At 54.6% G+C, this 17482-nt stretch overlaps 1 protein-coding gene across 7 annotated transcripts in view; it reads left to right on the top strand.

The window, feature by feature from the left end:
- The first annotated feature begins 2905 nt into the window (after positions 1 to 2905).
- Positions 2906 to 17482, top strand: part of RIPOR3 (RIPOR family member 3) — a 74246-nt gene continuing 59669 nt past the window's right edge. For 2 of the 7 annotated variants that reach the window (XM_046678734.1, XM_046678738.1), the window contains exons 1-2: positions 3733 to 4029; positions 4391 to 5017. In XM_046678734.1, coding sequence (XP_046534690.1) covers positions 5015 to 5017 — 3 coding nt within the window. In that variant the 5' untranslated portion in view covers positions 3733 to 4029; positions 4391 to 5014. Of the gene's footprint in view, positions 3103 to 3731; positions 4030 to 4390; positions 5018 to 17482 lie in introns of those variants that run through there. The other 5 variants (XM_046678732.1, XM_046678741.1, XM_046678736.1 and 2 more) reach the window with 5 other exon arrangements.

Here is a 17482-nt window from a genome sequence, read left to right as displayed (position 1 = left end):
CACTATCAGCAGGGAGATGATGCATTTACCGAGTGGGTGAGCCCGGGAGGGTGTCCCTCCTGTGAAGCTCACTCACCCGCTTCCGGAGTGGGAGACCCCTTCGCCTCCCAGACGCTGTCCCAGCTTTCTGCAGGATGCTGGGGCACTGGAAAAGTGATGAGTCCTAAAGAACCCAGCCGGGAGTGAGGCCACCTGGGTTCCATCCGGGCTTTTCCATGAGAATTAGACAAATGGCTTGATTCAGATGTCATGTATCAAGCACCCACTCTCTCTGGGCACTAAGTACGCAATGGTGCGCACGGCGGTGGTGGTCTTTCTCCTCACGGGGAGGAGAAGGGTTAGAAAACAGGCAATCTTTTGGGATGAAGATGACGATGACGATGATGATGACGACAATCAGGTTTATTTAGTAGGAGCCGGCTACGTGCTAAGGGAGCATCTACACGCTTTATGTATAATGTCTCAATGCTTCCCAAGCTTAATGTGCGTGCTGATCACTTTGGGATCCTGTTGTTAAAATGTAGTCCAGTTCAGGAAGTCTGGAGCGAGGCCTGGGCCTCTGTGCTAACAAGCTCCCAGGATGCCCAGCCTGCTGGTCCACGGACTGCACGCTGAGTAGCAAGGTGTTATTTCATCTCATCATCACAACAACCCAACAGGACACTAATGTTATCCCCATTTCACAGATGAGGAGACGGAGGCCTGGAGAGGTCAGGTGCCTTTGCCCAAGGTCATAGAGCTGGGAAATGGAGGAACCAGGATTGGACCCTGGGGCCTGTTCTTACACAGTTCTGCTGTGAGGAGGCAGCAAGGGTGCCTGGGAGAGGGGCCCCACACCCAGAGGGGGCTCCGGGATGGCTTTGGGAGAATGCGGCTCCTGAGCTGGGTTCCAGCAGGTTAAGGGTTAAGATATTAACCAGGTGAAAGCCGGGGAGGCGGGCGGTGGGGGTTCTGGGCTGGGGCATCACAGGAGAGAGCCTGGCACATTAGGGGACTAAGGGTGCTCATTCAGGCGAGGGGGTAGAGGGGGAGGCGGGTGGACCCAGGCTCTGCAGGCCTGCGAATGTGGCCGTTTGGCCTTACCCTGAGGGCTGGAGGACAGAGTCCTCTAGAAAGATCACATACCTTTCTGTGTACTCATCCGTCCCTGGTGACACGCTTCCCTGGGGCATCCCCTTCGTTATCAAAGCCAGCGCACCACCCCACTCCCCCCGCCCCTGTCCACTCTGCCCAGCACTTTCTCTCTGGGCTGAAATGAGCACTTGGCCTCGTGGCTCTCTACCTGTCTGCCCCCCACTAGAACTCTCCTCCTTATTCCTCTCTGTCCCTGAAAGACTCAGCCTGACATGTGGGGGGATGACACCTGCCTTACTTACCTCGTGAGGATGCTGTGAGGGGAACACGGGTGGAGATGGGGACACAGTTTGAAAGTGTTGGAAATGCTGTACCATTTGGGAGGGGTGTGCCGGTGGGGGCTGTAGAGAAGATTCTGGGGCAATGGGGAGGGAGGTGGCCGCTCAGGGACTTGAGAGTTCATTTGGGGTTGTCACAGATCTCCTTGCCAGGCCACTTCTTAGCCCAGGGTCCCCACACGCCAGCAGCTCAGGCACCACCCGGACACCTCCATCCGTCTTCATTTGCCACCTGGCTCTTATATACTTAGTATTTTTCTTTAAGTTGATTTACTTTCTCCCCTAATTTTTGTTTCGACAAATTTCAAACCTGCAGGAAAGTTGAGAGAATAGTGCCAAGAACACCCATATACCCCTCACCTGGATTCGCCAGTTTCACATTTTGCCGCACGCAGTTGCTTTCTCTCTTTCTCTCCATAGATACATTTTAAAAACAGCATGGACTTATTGTATTTTGTGAGTCCGTTAAAGATATTTAAATAAACTTTCAATTTTAGAGTAGTTTCCGATTTACTGTAAAGGTTTGCTTCCCTTGTTAACTTCTCACATTGCTATGGTACGTTTGTTGCAACTAGTAAACCAATATCGATACGTCATTATTAACTTTCCTCGTGTTTTACTAGGATTTTGTTAGTTTTCCCTTTATCTGGTGGAGTCATTTTTAAGCTTTAAATAATAAAAAATGGAAATGGAAAACCACGATCACTTGCCAAGCACAGTTCTAGCTAGATGCTTTTGGCTGCTGAATGGCTTTCTCTTTCTTAAAAGGGGAAACTAGGGAATGTTAGGGATGTGTTAAAGAGAGGTTAGCCTCAGCCGAGACTTGCTCCCAGGGCACATGGGATCGGACAAGAATCGCCACAGGATGAACGGACTTTCCCACTGTGAGACCCAGTGCTATGTAATGCCCAGTCCGTGTGGCACTACAGTGGTCCTGGGCACCACCCCTGGGTGGGCCCCACTTTGGGGAACCGCATGGTCTGGGTACGCCACACCCTCAGGCGGCTGGAGACCCCAAGTCTGAGGTGTCGGGAATCCACACCTGGAGGTTCCTTCTGCCCTAGAGGATGGGGGCTGAGGGGCCAGGGGCCCCACTGGCTCAGGGCTGTGAGAATGTCATTTGTTTTCTCTACAGTCATGCCCTGCTGAATCCCCAAAGCTGGGGGGCATTTGACAAGTGAAGAACAGAAGAGAGCGTGCTGGAGAATTCCACGCACAGCACGCGGGAAAGCACCTTGCGTGGAACACAGGTCGGCCTTCCTGCCGTGTCCGGGAGCTGTGGTCATGCGTGTAGCCAGTGAGCGGGAGGAAAATGGCCTGACCGAAACCGTGCTTTCTCAGCGGCCTTGGCATCATGTCTGAAGTTGTCCACACTCATTCCTTTAAAAGGGTTTCCATGTTTTATAAGTTAGAGTAGGTGACATTGTTTCCTGAAACCAAGTCATCACTTTCCAGAACTTTCTCTTCAAGTATAGACCTGCTGTCCTCATTTCCAGGAGAGCTGAGCCCACCAGAGAGTAACTCGGACGGCTCCCCTGCTCTGAGGAATCTCACTCCAATAACTCGCTGTTCACTCAGGGGTCCTGACAGCTAACCGGAGGGGATCAAGCTGGAGCGTGTGCAGAGCTCCTGGTTTTGCTCCTCGGGACTGCCGTGTCTTTCTCCGCTGACGTATTACAGAATCCTCTGTGTTAGTCCAAGGAGGCAAGCGGGTGGATGACATTCTCTCTGCGTGCGGGGTGCGGTGTCCCTAGAGAAGGAAGCTGGTTGGGACACGGTATAGACGAATCCATTTCCATTTTTCGAAATGAAACGGTTATAGGTTGAGAGCTCGCCCTTAAACCTTTGCGCCTCCCCCTTTCCCAGAGGTAACGACTCAGTTTGGTTTAAACCCTTTAGGACGATTTTCCTGGCTTTAAATGTGTTTCCATAGTGTTTCATTGTGCGTGTGTGTTGAGGGGAAAGGTACACAGCCAGGGTTATACGGAATGGATCATTCTAACCATTTTCCACTCAGCAGCATGGGTTCTTGGAGACCCATCTCTGTTGTTACAGACGCAGCTCACTCTTTTTAAACTGCTGCCTGGTAAACATTAGTACGACGCTTCTGCACTCTAGTCAACTAGTCATTATTTGATGGATATTTAAACTATTTCCAATTGCTTCCTATGATAAACCTTTTTTTTTTTTTTTTAAGCAAACTTCTGGCTGCATGACTCCCTATGCATGTGCATAAGTGATGTTCTGGGTGGCCGCCTGTGCTCATTTCCGGTTTTCAAAGGTCTTGCCAAATTACCATTCAGAGTATGTGTCTGTGTGTGTGTGTGTGTCTGTGGGGAGAGTTGTCGGTTTCTGTTCTTTGGGGCTGTTTATTCCTGGTTTCTTGTCTGCAGCGGCCGCAGGCTGGAAGGGAGCCAAGGGGGACAGAGGGACATTCGTCTCTAGGTGTAACAGGCCGGCTGGCACCGCACGGTCCGCCTCTCCAAGGCGGCGGTCAATGGAGGCTTTGTTCCTGCGTCCATCCCTGAGCAGAATCCTAAGCCGAGATGTGCCGAGGTGACAGGAGGAGCCGTGCATTGTGACTGGACCACACCCCTTGACTCAGAGGCACCGTCAGGTTTGTAGGAGTCGTACACACACAAATGTAACAGAGGCAGGGTGGGGGTGAGCAAGCCCTGAGATAATTAGGTCGTAAAAAAGGAAAAAAAGGCAGTAAAAGAGGCTGACCACTAACATAAAGATGTGAAGGAGAAAGGCCAAGCCAATTTGCATCCTAGAAGTGGGAGGCACAGAGGGGACGAGGGGGCTGGGGGATCCAGGGCCAGAGGAAGGGATTGCGGAGGGAGAACAGATGGGAAAGAGGGAAGAAAGGAGGGAAGGGAGACAGTGAGGGGAGGGGGACGCGAAAGTGGCAAGGTAAGAAGAAGCGGAGGCCTGGGAGGGAGGGACGGGCTGCGTCCCTGTCTGTTTGTGATTAGCACACAGCCCCGTGCAGAATGGAGTAAACAGAAACTTCCAGGCATCCCCACACCCCCTCTGAGGCAACGCAGAAATCAGATGCTCCGTGATTAACCGTGGAGAGTTCAGGACACGACCACAAACGCTGTGCGGACTTGAAATTAGCTGCCTTTTCCCAGTCCCCTTGCCAAGATGGGAGTGGGGGGTGGGACGTGCAGGGGTGGGGGCCCCGCCTGCTGGGGGCCAGCATGGACTTCTCCCTGGCGGAGCTCAGAGTGACACTGACAGGCAATCGGCTGCGTCCAGAGCTGCAGGCAGCATCCGGGACGAGCGGGGCCCCGGGCGGGCTTCCTGGAACCCCGACTCCATGGCCGCCTGCACCCTGACACCCGCCAGATAAGAGCTGGGCTGTGGTATCAGAGCCCGGCAGAGCGCCGTCCCGCAGCTGCGCAAGGAGGACGGGGGACAGCCGGCTCCGGAGGTGGGCTATCTTCCCCAGGGCCAGCGGGGCGGTTTCCCGGGTCCCAGCTCATCTCCTCGAGCCCCCGGCGGGTGGGAGCCACGCCGGCTTTGGTGATTGAGGAAGCTGGGCTGCTCCAAGAAGGAGGAGGCATGACTCGATCCTGAACTTCCAGCGCTGCTTGATGGTGAGTGCGAAACAGCTGTTCTGCATGCGGCTGGCAGGCCGGCGTGCGTGCGGACCAGGCTCCAGAGGGAGGCCAGGCGTGAGGAGGGCAGTGCTTCCTCTCATTCCACCCTGGGGCTCCCGCAGCAGGAGGTGGCCTGCCCTGAGGCTGAGATGAGATCCCAGTCACTGGCTGTGTGGCCTTGGGCAAGTTCTTTGCCCTCTCTGGGCCTCCATTTGTCCATCTCTAGAATGGAGCGGTTGAACAAGGCGATCTTTAAGGGGCTTTTACTGTGACTGCTATTTCTGGTGTGTCGGCTGTGTGCCAGGCGCCGTGCTAGGTATTGATGAAGCTTTGGCTCAGGGAACCCCTGCAAGCCCCCAGTGGGGTAGGTGTTATTATTATTATCCCTATTGTACACTGAGCAAATGGAGGCACAGAGAAGTGAAGTGACTTGCCCAAGGTCACACAGCTGGTCCGTGGCAGAGATGAGAATCAGATCTCCGTCCTTCCGACTTTACCTTTGCTAACCTCTCCACCTCCAGCAGTCTGGATTCTGTGTTCTGTGAGCACCCCAGGAAGCAGGGGTGAAGGAGGAGTGGGTGTCGAGGGAGCATTGCCTGTAGGAGGGAGGCAGAGAGGTTGGACGGAGGAAGCAACAGGCCGAGCAGCCTTCAGCTATTGGACTGCGTGTCATCTCGGGGTGGGGGCACACCGTCCGGGCGGGCAGGGGCTCCTGGCTTCAATGAAGTGTCCAAGGCCGTTTACCATCTTCGCTGCCCTGTGTGGGGGCTCCTGGGGCGTGAGAGCAGAGGGCTAACGCGAGGCAGGGGTGGAGAGAGCTGGGGGTGGGGAGAGTGGCACACGCCTCTGCTGGGTTTCGTTCCAATTTTATTTTGCCTTTTCAAAAATGTGTTTCAAATCATTCTGGGCCCCCACTGCTCATCTGGATGAGACAGAATTGTGAAACTCACGGAGAGCTTTGCACACGCCTCCCTGGGGGAGTCACATATTGGAATTCTCGGAGGCTATTTGCATAGATGTCCCCGCAGCTGCGGTGGCAGCAGCCAAGAGATAAGATGTGATAGGCTCAGCGGTCGTCTTCCTGGCACTGAGGAGGAGGGTGCGGGTGGCATCCCAGGACTGGGAAGGGCACAGCGGCCGCGGCAGGTGGGGAGTCCCTTGGCGCCAGGCCTCTGCACAGAGACGGAGGTCCCGGTGCCCAGATGTGGCCTTGTTTCTCTCCCTTGGAAAATTCCATCCTGCAGCAGCTCTGTGCTCCTCAGGCCTCCTTCCCTTTCGGGGACTGGCTTAGGCTCTCTGCCTTGGGCTCGAGTGGAGGCCTGAGCGGTGGTCCCAGCTCTAAGGCGGTCAGCTTGTCCCAGAAACCCCTGTAGTCCTGGGAAAACCGGGACGGTTGGTCACCCTGCGTGGTTCTGCCCTTGATTTTTTTTTTTTCTCTTTGTCGCCTTGAGCAAGTCACTTCCCTCTGCTTGGGCTCTGTTTCCTCATCAGTAAATCAAAGGGATTATTTCAGGAAATCTCGAAAGTCTCTGCAGCTCTAACTTTCTGTGACCAGTGGGAGAGCACTTAAGGCTCTGGGGGGGGGGGGAGGGTGTCTGAGAGAGGACACCCCCTGAGCCCCCCAGCGCGTCAGGGAGATGCCAGAGGAGGCTGGAATCAAGGTGGGCTTGAGGAAGTGACCGATGGCCTGCAGAGCCACGTCGCTGACCTCCGAGGTAGCGGTCCGGGCCCCGAGAGCTTCTGAAAGGCCTAAGGAATCGCTGAGAGCGCGGCCGGGCTCGCATTAGGTTCTGTGTGGAGTGACCTAACCCAGATGTCCGCTGGATACAGAGCCCTCACCTTCTGGTCCGTGGATGCTCAGCACCCGCCAGCGTCCCAGTTCTTTGTGGGGGGCTCCCACGGGGGTCTCACCTGTGCTCACACACTGCTCTCTCGTCCTGCTCGTCCTCTCCTGCTTCCTCTTGCCTCTGTCCCCAAGGCCACTTGGAGAATCTGCTCTGTTGCCACTGCCCGGCCTGAGCTCTCCCGAAGCTCCCCCTTTACAGTGCCAGCTGCTCTGGGTCCCGGGCAGAGGGGGAGGGCACCCGTCCTCCCCAAGTCAGGGCATGCTTTGCCGGTGGTCCCTACGCTGTGGTATGCAGCAGCCAGCATGTACTGTCACACGAAAGCCCATTGTCAAATTTGCAGGAATTCGGTGAACTGGTTGTCAAACAGAGCCGTTGTTAAAAATTAAACTTCATAAACTTATAATTAAATTACATTAAAAACAAAGGGAATAAGTACTCAAAACTCATCACTTTCTTTACTTTTCTTTTTTTTTTTTGCTGAGGAAGATTCACCCTGAGCTAACATCTGTGCCCGTCTTCCTCTGTGTTGTATGTGGGATGCTGCCTCCGCATGGCCACTGACGAGGGGTGTAGGTCCATGCCTGGGAACCGAACCCAGGCTGCTGAAGTGGAGCGCACTGAACTCAACCACCAGGCCAGGGGGCCGGCCCCTAGCACTGTCCGTTTTTTAAACTACATTTTGCTATTACCTGTGCTCCTGAGGTTATTTGCACCTGTTGTAACTGTCCGGTGGAAATGCTCTATAGCGGTTGCTGTCGCGCATCTCTTCCCAATTCCTTTTTTAGCAACTTCAAGCTGGTAGCCTGCAGTCAGCCGCGGTGGAAGTATTTATAGGTGGGATTTGGCAAACAGACCGCTCAGGGCTCGATTTATTGTTTTCTTGACTGTCTAGCTGGGAAAGTGAGGCAGAAAAAGTTAATGACGCAGATTAAACATAGAAGCGTGTCGCCTCTGTAGCTTTCCATTGTGAACAGCACCAAAAGTCCAGGCAGCTGCTCATGTCAGTGGCACACGAGTCAAGCTCCGACGTCACTCTCTGTGGCGTCGCTTTCGTCTTACTCCTCAGAGTGGAGGAAAATGTCAACCAGCGTCCCTGAAGAGCCACCCTCGCTCACCAGTTATAACCATGGGGTGACAGCAGATACAAGAGTTGGGGGCAAAGGTCAACAATATCGTTCTGCGCGAATCAGTTGATCACATTAAATCTACAAAAGGGGTATTGTAACTTTTATTTTTGTTTGTAAGTTGCGTGCTACACGTTACGTCAATGCAGTCCATAGCAAACCTGAGTATACATGTGTGCATGCGTGTGCGTGGTATGTGCATATATTTGTGTGCACACACACACACACACACACGCTTGTCCCTGGACAGCTGGTTACTAAGCCTTTACCAGCGCAGCACTGGCCCCACAGCATATAGGACCCTTGTGCCCAGGGTCTCGGAAATGCTATTATGGACCCTCCCCAGCCATCACCCAAAGGGACTCAAACTCTGGGCGTTGGGGCCTTGGTCACAAAGCCCCAGACTTCCTCCTCTCAACTGAACAAACCTGCAGTCCATCCCCCCTCCCGCTCTGGGCGTTGGAAGGATGCAGAGGTCGGGTCGGGGATGGAAGATGTTGCCTGCACCGGCAGCATCCGGGCGCCACCTCCGGCAGCGACCAGGGCCCTGGGCCTCGCTCTTCGTTGCATTCTCCGTCTCCACACGCTCGTCGCAGTGGCAGCTCCCTGTTGATTCCATTTCATGTCAGGTCTCACTCCTGTCATCCTTTATTCTCACGTGCGGCACGCGATTCTCTAATGGAAACGGCGTCTTGGAACGAGTAGAAGGAACAGCTGAGCCAAACCTATAGGAAAGTTAAGACAACTTTCTATTTTTAGAAACCCTGGGAGCCAGGTGGGCCCTTTCCAGTTCTCGCAAGCCAGCAAGCACGAGAGGAAAATATTTCTCATTCCCAAGTTCTGCCTCTCCTCCAGTCGAGGCCGAGGAGGAGGCCCAGGTGGGGACATTGGCATCTGTGACGGCCAGGAGGGAGCCATGCCCACAGCGAATTTTAGAAAGAACTAAAAATGGGTTTTATTATTATTTTATTTTACACGGTAGGAAGGGCAATCCCGAGTTTACATCTCAGGGCTTCCCAACCCCGGGAACCCCTGTGAGGAGGCAGGCGGCTCTTCCTCCAGAGCATCCATCACTCATTTTCATATTTTTCTTTTTTTGTAATTTTAACTTTCAAAAATGAGATCATTCTTGGGGCCGGCCCCGTGGCGCAGCGGTTAAGTTTGCACGTTCTGCTTCGGCGGCCTGGGGTTCACTGGTTCAGATCCCGGGTGCAGACATGACACTACTTGTCAAGCCATGCTGTGGCAGGCATCCCACATATACAGTGGAGGAGGATGGGCATGGATGTTAGCTCAGGGCCAGTCTTCCTCAGCAAAAAGAGGAAGATTGGCAGCAGGTGTTAGCTCAGGGCTAATCTTCCTCAAAAAAAAAAAAAAGATCATTCTTTCCTTCGATTCTGCATCGTCCTTTATTCCCCTGGCAATGTGTCCTGGGCGTTTGCCCTCTTGCGCGTGGAGTGAAACCATTCCTTTCTGAGGCTGTGTAACGGAAGTCCCAGCAGTTTGTAAGACAGGATCTGTTTTGATAACCACATCTCTGCTTTCTAAGCAGGTCTCGAACTTTCTTGACTCCAAAACACACAAGGAGAGCCCAGCTGCTTCCACTTTTCAGTAAAAAAGAAATTCTGTGGCCTCTCCCCTCAACCTGTATCTGGAAGCTGACGGCTTCCCATCACCTCCTCTGCCCCACCCTGGTCCGCATGGCCTCCATCTCTGGACTGTTGTAGCTGCCTCATCGCTGGTGTCTCTGCTTCTCCTCTTGCCTCTCTGCCGGTCTGTTCTCCACCTGCAGCCAGTGGGGTCCTGTCTCTCCTCTGCTCAGGACACCCTCTTCCCCTGAGCCCCGGCTCCCACCTCACCCAGAGTAAAAAGCAAAGTTGTCGCCACGCCCACAAGGCCCTGTGGCATCCAGACCTCATCTCCCCTGCTCCGCCCCTTGCCACACTTGTTCTTAGTTGTGCCAGGCACAGTCCTGCCTCAGGGCCTTTGCACTTGATCTCCCCCTACCTGGGACACTCACTCTTCAGATCTCCACATGGCTCTCTCCTGACCACTTGTCATCATCCAACATACTATATATTTTTCTCTCCTTGATGTCCTCTACTAGAATGTGAGTTTCCTGAGGGCAGTGATTTTTTTTTTGCCTGTCATTCAGTGCTGCATCCCATAGTAGGCGCTCAATAAATGCTGGTTGGCACAGAGTAGGCACTCACTACTTGTGGAAATATTTGCTTTGCTGTGTTGCCAAGGGTGACGAGGCAGCCGGACTGTTTGGGAGAGCCCTGCATTAGGGTAGCCGGGGGCTGCCAGCCCCACACCGCCTCTCACTGATAAACACCACGTTCACTAGGCCGTGCAAACTCGAGATGTGCCCGGCTGCTCGTGTAACGACGAGCGTCTGTGGGGCTGTGCGTCACCAATGTGGCTGGTGGACCACGGGAGGGGCTCCCCTGCCCAGCCCAGGCCCAGTTTCGGCCCTTCGTTGGCCCGGTGCTCACCCCTCTCGTCTGTGTCGGGTGGGCTCCGGGGTCAGGCAGATTATGGGACGTGGATTCTGACGTGTTGCCGTGTCATCCCGTGAACGGAAACCTCCACGGAAGAGCGTGCCCAGCTCCGCCAGCCAGACCCTCTCCGCAGGTAGAAGGGGCGGGGGGGACCCCGCGGGTGGACGCGTGGGTGGCTGTGTGCTTCCTCCGAAGGCCACATCCGACACTCCACCCACCAGGGACCAAATAGGCTCGTGCCCTGCCAACAGCAGAGGGGACGGCTGAGCCCCTCCTTAGGGTCCTGGTCCCAAATCCCGAGGTCTCCTCAGACCTTAGGACGTGGCCCCAGGTGGATGGATGAGTCATGGTCTCGTCGGGACAGTGAAAGGGGCGCCTGAGCGGCCCCTCGCCCCTCCACCCGACCCTCGCACTGTGTCGCGGGAGGACCTTGCTTTATTGCGCTTCTCGGATATTGTGTTTTTTACAAACCGAGGGTTTGTGGCCAGGCCGTGTCCAGCCGGTCTGTCAGCACTGAGGGCTCAGGGGGTGGTTAGCACTTTTTTAGCAATAACGTATTTTTAAATTAACGTATGCACATTGTTGTTTTAGACATAATGCTCTTGCTCACCTAGAAGACTGCAGGATAGTGTCAACATAAGTTTTGTCTGCACGGGAAAGCAGGACGTGTCGTGACTCACTTTATGGCAGTGGTTTGGAACCGAATCTGCACTATTTCTAAAGTATGCCTGTATTTATGCAATAAAAGACACCTGGACCCACCCCCCTAGTCTGAGCACGACAGCTTTGACCATCATCTTATCCACCTCTGTGCTCCTTATGTGCGGTGGATGCTGCCATCTTTCTCTTGCTTTTCCAAAAACTGTGGTCAATATACATAATGTAAAATTTACCATTTTAACCATTTTCAAGTATACCGTTCAGTGGTATTAAGTACCTTTATAATGTCGTGCAACCATCACCATCATCCGTCTCCAGAACTTTTTCATCATCCTGCTTTCCATTGATTAAAAAAAATAGTTTTATTGCTTACATGTATATGCCCAAATAATATGCTATTACTTTTACTTATTTTTGAACTTTACAACAAGATACTGTATGTTCTCTTGTGGCACTTGTGTTTTCAGAAAGCCTTTTATCTCTAAAATTCATCCACGTGGTTGCGTATAGCTTGTTGACCATTCATTTTCACTGCTGCATACTATTCCACTCTGTACCAGAGTTCATTTTCCCTGTCTATGGGCATTTGGGTTGTTTCCACTGGTCTGTTTGCTCTCACAAACGGTACAGCTTTGAGTGTTCTTGCACCTGTCCTAGTACCTACATGCTGGCATGTGTGTCAGAGGTGCAGCCAGGGTAGAAATTGCTGGGTCGTGGGGAATATGAAATAATATACTGAACTATTTTCCCATGTGGCTGTACCAATTCTCACAAAACCTTCCACCACATAGCATCATATGTCTCACTTTTTGCCGCTTGAATGAGTAGAATTTCCCCTGGACCTCGCCTGCCACCATCACAGACAGGCCTGGCTGCCATTAACTGTGTCTCCAGGTCTGAGAATATCTGAAAGCCTTGAACAGGCCGTGGGTTCGCGCTGTCGCACATCTTTGTCGTATGGCTGCTCCTGCAGCGAAGGAGCCTGGCAGCTGTGCTACAGGAAGGAACACACAGAGTGGGGAAGAAAGACCTTGCCCTGACAGCATCGACCTCTCCTTCCTGCCCTCTGACCGCCATGGTTTAGTCTGGTTCTTACCGTGAGGCAGAGCCGTGTGGTGGTGGGAGGGCCGATCCTGACCTTGTCACAGGCACTGATCCGTGCACTTTCCACCAATTGCTGCTAATTCATGCAATCCTCAGACCCCACAAACGGAAGTCCTCTTACTAGACCCACTTCATGGATGTGGAAACTAAGGAACAGAGAGGTTAGGTGACTTGCCCAAAATCACGCAGATAGTAAATGGCAGAGCTGGGTTTGACTCCAGCTCGTCTGGCTTCCTCTGGAGTTTATGTCACCTCCGGATAGAGCCAAGCCATGAAGTGTCGCAAGCTCCTCAGTCCTACGGACTTGGATTCAAATCCTGGATCTCTTACTACCGTGCTGTGTGACTTCGGGCAGGTTACTTCACTTCTCTGTACCTCTAAAATGGCAAGAGCTCTCTTTTCCAGCAGCCTCATTAAGTGTTTTTTTCTTGTGTCTTATTGTTTCTTGTCGAGCTGGATGCCCGTTCCTGAAACATCCCTGGAATATGCTCGTTGGCTTGAGCCTGCCAGGGTCCATCCCCGGAGCGGAAGGGGGACCAATTCCGCCCCAAAGCCAACTGCTGTGCCTGGGAGGGAGACGTGTTGCTGGGCAACGGGTGGGCACATGTGCACTCCAGGCTGGGCTGGCTTGGACCATTGACCTTTGTGACCACAGGACTGAGAAACAGGCTGACTGGCTTGGGTGGCGACCAGCACAGGCTGCCTCTGGCCTTGTCCGTGTGAGGCCAATGGCTGTGCGAGCGTCGGTGCACACGGCGTGTCTGGAATACCTATTCCGAAGGGTAATTCCCAAGGATGGAGCATGTTTGGACTTTTTGGGGGGGAAAATTCCATTTCTGTTGCCAATTAGTTCTGCTTGAGAACAGCTCTTCTCAACACCAACACGCTGGCTGCCCAGGCTTGCGTTCTGTTGATCAGCTCTAAGTGGGGAAAAAAGTGGCTTTTCTTTCCTTCCTCCACCCCCAACCGTGAAACCCGGCTGTTCGTGATGAAGGGGGTCGTGCGGATCCTTTAGTTTTCCTCGTCATGACTCCAGGAAAGGCTACGAAAATAATCAGTGGGCCCCGCTGGCTGTAACTGAGTGTGGGGCGAAGCTGGCTACCCCAGCGTCTGGGTGACCAGGATCCGACTCAGATGGCGGAGGTTCCGTCACTTCTCTGCTAATTCCACCTGCTCCCCGGCCGGCGCAGGGCAGGAAGCGCTGAGGGTTGTCTGTCTGCTTCTCTTCTTTCCGGGGTTCCAGGGGGGTCCTGGCAGAGGGACCCTGGACAAGACGGAGAAGCCGGGTGGCCGGACGACAGCGTGGATCCGAGCGGTCCGCTGACGCCCACAGCCTGCGTGGAATCCCAGCTCTGCCGCTTACAGCCGCGAGCTTTGAGCTCGGGACTCGACCTCCGGGTGCCTCAGTTTCCTTATTTTACAGTGATGGTAGTGGCCACTCCTCTTGACAGCGATGTTAGGATCAAAGGAGTCCCTGTGCTTGGGAGAGGCCCTGAGCACGTGTCACGTCCTGTGCAAACGTCAGCCTTCAGTGTTGACGCGCCTCCCTCCCCTCTGCTGACACTTGAGTCGTACGTGGTTGTGCCCACGTATCTTAACCTGGTCCCCTGGTGATGGACATGGGGTAGGTTCCAGTCTTTTGTGATTGTAAATAATGCTGCATTGAATAATCTCTGGCTTTGTGTACCCCACCTCACCCCCACCCCCCGCCAAGGTTTGTGAACTCCACGATAACCTTGGCTCTGCACTTTCCTTCCTGGGGCCTGCAGAATGAGGAGAGGCGTGCGGGCGAAGGGCCAGCCCTGGCCTGGCATGCAGACAGGCCTGTGGGGTGGGGTGGGGCTCTCCCCAAGCCTGGCAGGACAGATTCCTCTCGAATCCCTCAGGGGAGCGAGGCACCCCGGGGTGAGTTTCAGAAGGTTGGGGCCAGGGCCATCCAGCCCCCAGGTTCCTGGCAAACGCCCTGAGGTGGTCTGGAGAGAGGAAATTTGTGCCACGGAGGTTCTGCCCATTCGTTGTGATCCTCTTCCTCCAGGAAGCCCCCTGGGATCTCGGCTGCAACACTCTTGGCTGTCTCTGCATGGATTTAGCACTGTGGTACCCAGCTACGATCTGAGAGGGCAAAACCTTAAATGTGGGTCAGGAAGACTGGATTCGGGTCCTAAGTTCTTAGCGCTCCCGCTCACATAACTCCCTGCACCTCCCCGTTGGATATAATAACAGTCGGATAATAATAATAATGGTAACAACTTCTCAGGAGGGTCTCGGGAGGTGTCGGCGATGAAACGCATGCGAAGCGTTTGACCCTGTGTTGGGCACGAGAAATACAAGCTCGCATTAGGAATGTCACGTCTGTGGGAGGAGCCGGTCACCCGCGGAGCTGTTGGTCCTTGCCGGCAGCAGCGTCTGCAGAGGGTGAAGGGCGTCCCACCTAACTGTGTGGCCTTGGGCAGGTTGTATGCCCTCTGAACTGCATTTTCTCTCAAAAATGGGGGTTCTGGGGCTGGCCCCGTGGCCGAGTGGTTAAGTTCGCGCACTCCGCGGCAGGCGACCCAGTGTTTCGTTGGTTCGAATCCTGGGCGCGGACATGGCACTGCTCATCAAACCACGCTGAGGCGGCGTCCCACATGCCACAACTAGAAGGACCCACAACGAAGACTATACAACTATGTACCGGGGGGCTTTGGGGAGGAAAAGGAAAAAATAAAATCTTAAAAAAAAAAAATTGTTAAAAAAAAAAAGGGGGTTCTGATGATATGTATCGTGCAGGTTTGTTGTGAGAATTAAACGCGGCAGAGCACGAAATGCTTCCGACCAGCGAACGCTCGGTCAGTGGTGGCTGTTGCTGACGTTGTTGATCTCGAGGGTTAACCGTTGTATATATACGTCCTCCCAGAAACTGGCACAGCGTTGTGCACGCAGTTGGCGCCGAGTGAATACAGATGGAGTGACCGACAGGGCCACGTCCACTTGTTATAAAGTCGGGTCTGGGGGAGGGAGATGGAGGGACCCATTTCTCACGTTGTTGACCCCTCAGGGAGCACAGAGGCTACGACCTTACCTGCGGGTGTGGCATCTGCTGCAGCTGGAGTCTGTGAGATGATGGACCGGGCATTGTCAGCACCATTTTACAGACAAGAAAACTGGAGCCCAGAGAGGGGAGGGCCTGCCCCTCGCCCCACGGCCAGCACGCGGCTCAGCAGGAACCCACAGTGTGCTTCACTCTGACGCTCAGCCCCGGGCAGGAAATGGACCTCGGGGGCAAGATACAGTGTCCTCTGTGGCCAGAGAGGGCCCTTGCACATTTCTGACATTTTTGCATCTTGGGACAAGGGGTGAAGAAACTCAGATGAACTGTTCCCATTTCCTGGTGGAAAAACCCGGTGGCCCGGGCAGGGATCTTTGCAGTGGGGCTGCATCGTAAGCGCGTTTTGACTGTCTTTTGCCCCTCTCCCCACCCTCCTGCTCAGCAGCCATTGTCGAAAACCTGGAGGGGGTCAATCCAGGGATGACCTCCGGGACTGTTGGAGGGTATCCAACAGGCCAGTGGGCTCCTGCTCCCTTCACGCTGGCCCCGGTCCCCGCCCCGTGGCTGTCGGGCTGGCCCTGCATGAGTGAACGAATGAATGAGCAGTTGCTCTCTCGCCTCCACGGGACCTTCCTCCCTGTGTCCCCTCCTCCTCTTGCAAGGACATCAGTCATTGGATTTAGGGCCACCCTGATCCACTGTGACCTCGTCTTCACTAATTACATTTGCAAAGATTCTGTTTCCAAATAAGGTCACGTTTAAATCTCTGGATAGACATGAATTTGAGGGGACTCTGGTCAACTCGCGACACCACCTGATAAATATTAGCTGTTATCGACACTCCTCTGACTGCAGGATTTATGCAGCATGGACCGTGTGCCCGCACTTTTCTGAGTTCCTGTCATTCCTGCCCCCGTTTTCCCGTCTCCACGATCTTGTGAAGTGGGTTCTCCGAGTACCTCTGGTTGAGGCCCAGAGAGGTGGACGGACTTGTCCCAGATCACACGGCTGGTAAACAGCAAATCTGGGGTTCAGACTCCAAAGCAGGCACGGTTTCAAGACCCTCCAGTGCCAACCCCGGAGTTAGAGTCGCCGTGCTTTCTGTCCCAGAATCCCAACCGTCTGAGGGGTGCCCTCTCCAGACCTGGGCTCTCTCCAGATACATCTGCCCCAAAGAGGCTCTAAAAAGGGGGAGAGAGGAATCCTGTCCCGATCGCGGTTACACGAAGGTGCGTTCTCCCGCAGATCGGGGTACCCGGCTCTCCCGCGCTGTCAGCGCACCGGAGGCGTGCCTTTCATCCCTGACATCTGGCAACGTTTGAGGAGTCTTGACTTGGGGCTACAAATTGAGAACTGGTCCATTAAGGTGTGATTTATTCGTCATCCAGACAACGCTGTTAAATGTCTGCAGAGTGATTCACTCTGTCGGGTTTGCAAGCCCCGACTTCTGGGGCCGGGCCTGGTGAAGTCCCTGGCGGGGTGAGGCTGATGCTCTGACGGTGAGGGGCGGGCGGGCCTGGCGGGTGGTCGGGGCCTGACAGGGATGGTGAATGTGCGGCCAGAGGGGGCACGTGGTCCGCCTTCGAGCACGCCTGTCGCGGCCGTGGAATCGCAGGCTTGGCTAACGGGAGGTGTGCGAGCAGGAGCCTTGGAGCCCTGGGCTCAGAGTCTGGAACGAGGGGTTGTCGTTTCCAACAACTGGGGTTCTGGGGCCAGGAAATAGTTGCTCTGTCAGCAGGGAGGGCCAGGCGCCTTCTCCTCGCCAGCCAGCAGGCGGGAGGCCCCCGGAGAGATCAGGGGCTCCCCTGAGGACACATCCAGCCTGCAGAACCTCGCGGGGGGCCGGGGGGCTGGCGAGTTTGCAGGAGCCAGACATGTGGCCCGGGGCGCTGCTCCGAAGCCGACTGCCTGCGTTCATGTCCTGCCTCCCCCGTGGGCCGGCCAGGCCTTGGATTGCTTTTCTGTAGAACAGAGATGGTGACGGAACCTCCTTGGGGCTGGCAGGGACTCCCTGAGCTAAGGGCACAGAGCGAGTTCTCATTAATTCCAGCCTTGTCGTCATGACGATGACGTGGCGTGGTGCGCTGGTGGTGCACATGGAAGGGCCAAGGCCTGGGACAAGAGAGGAGTGGACGGCCGCTTCTGGCTGGGGGTCTGGGGCCAGGCTCCCGACTTGCCCGATGCACACAGGGCAG

The sequence above is a fragment of the Equus quagga genome, chromosome 12 (genome assembly GCF_021613505.1).
Source record: "Equus quagga isolate Etosha38 chromosome 12, UCLA_HA_Equagga_1.0, whole genome shotgun sequence".
Taxonomy (NCBI): domain Eukaryota; kingdom Metazoa; phylum Chordata; class Mammalia; order Perissodactyla; family Equidae; genus Equus; species Equus quagga.
This window is presented reverse-complemented; position numbering and strand designations above follow the sequence as displayed.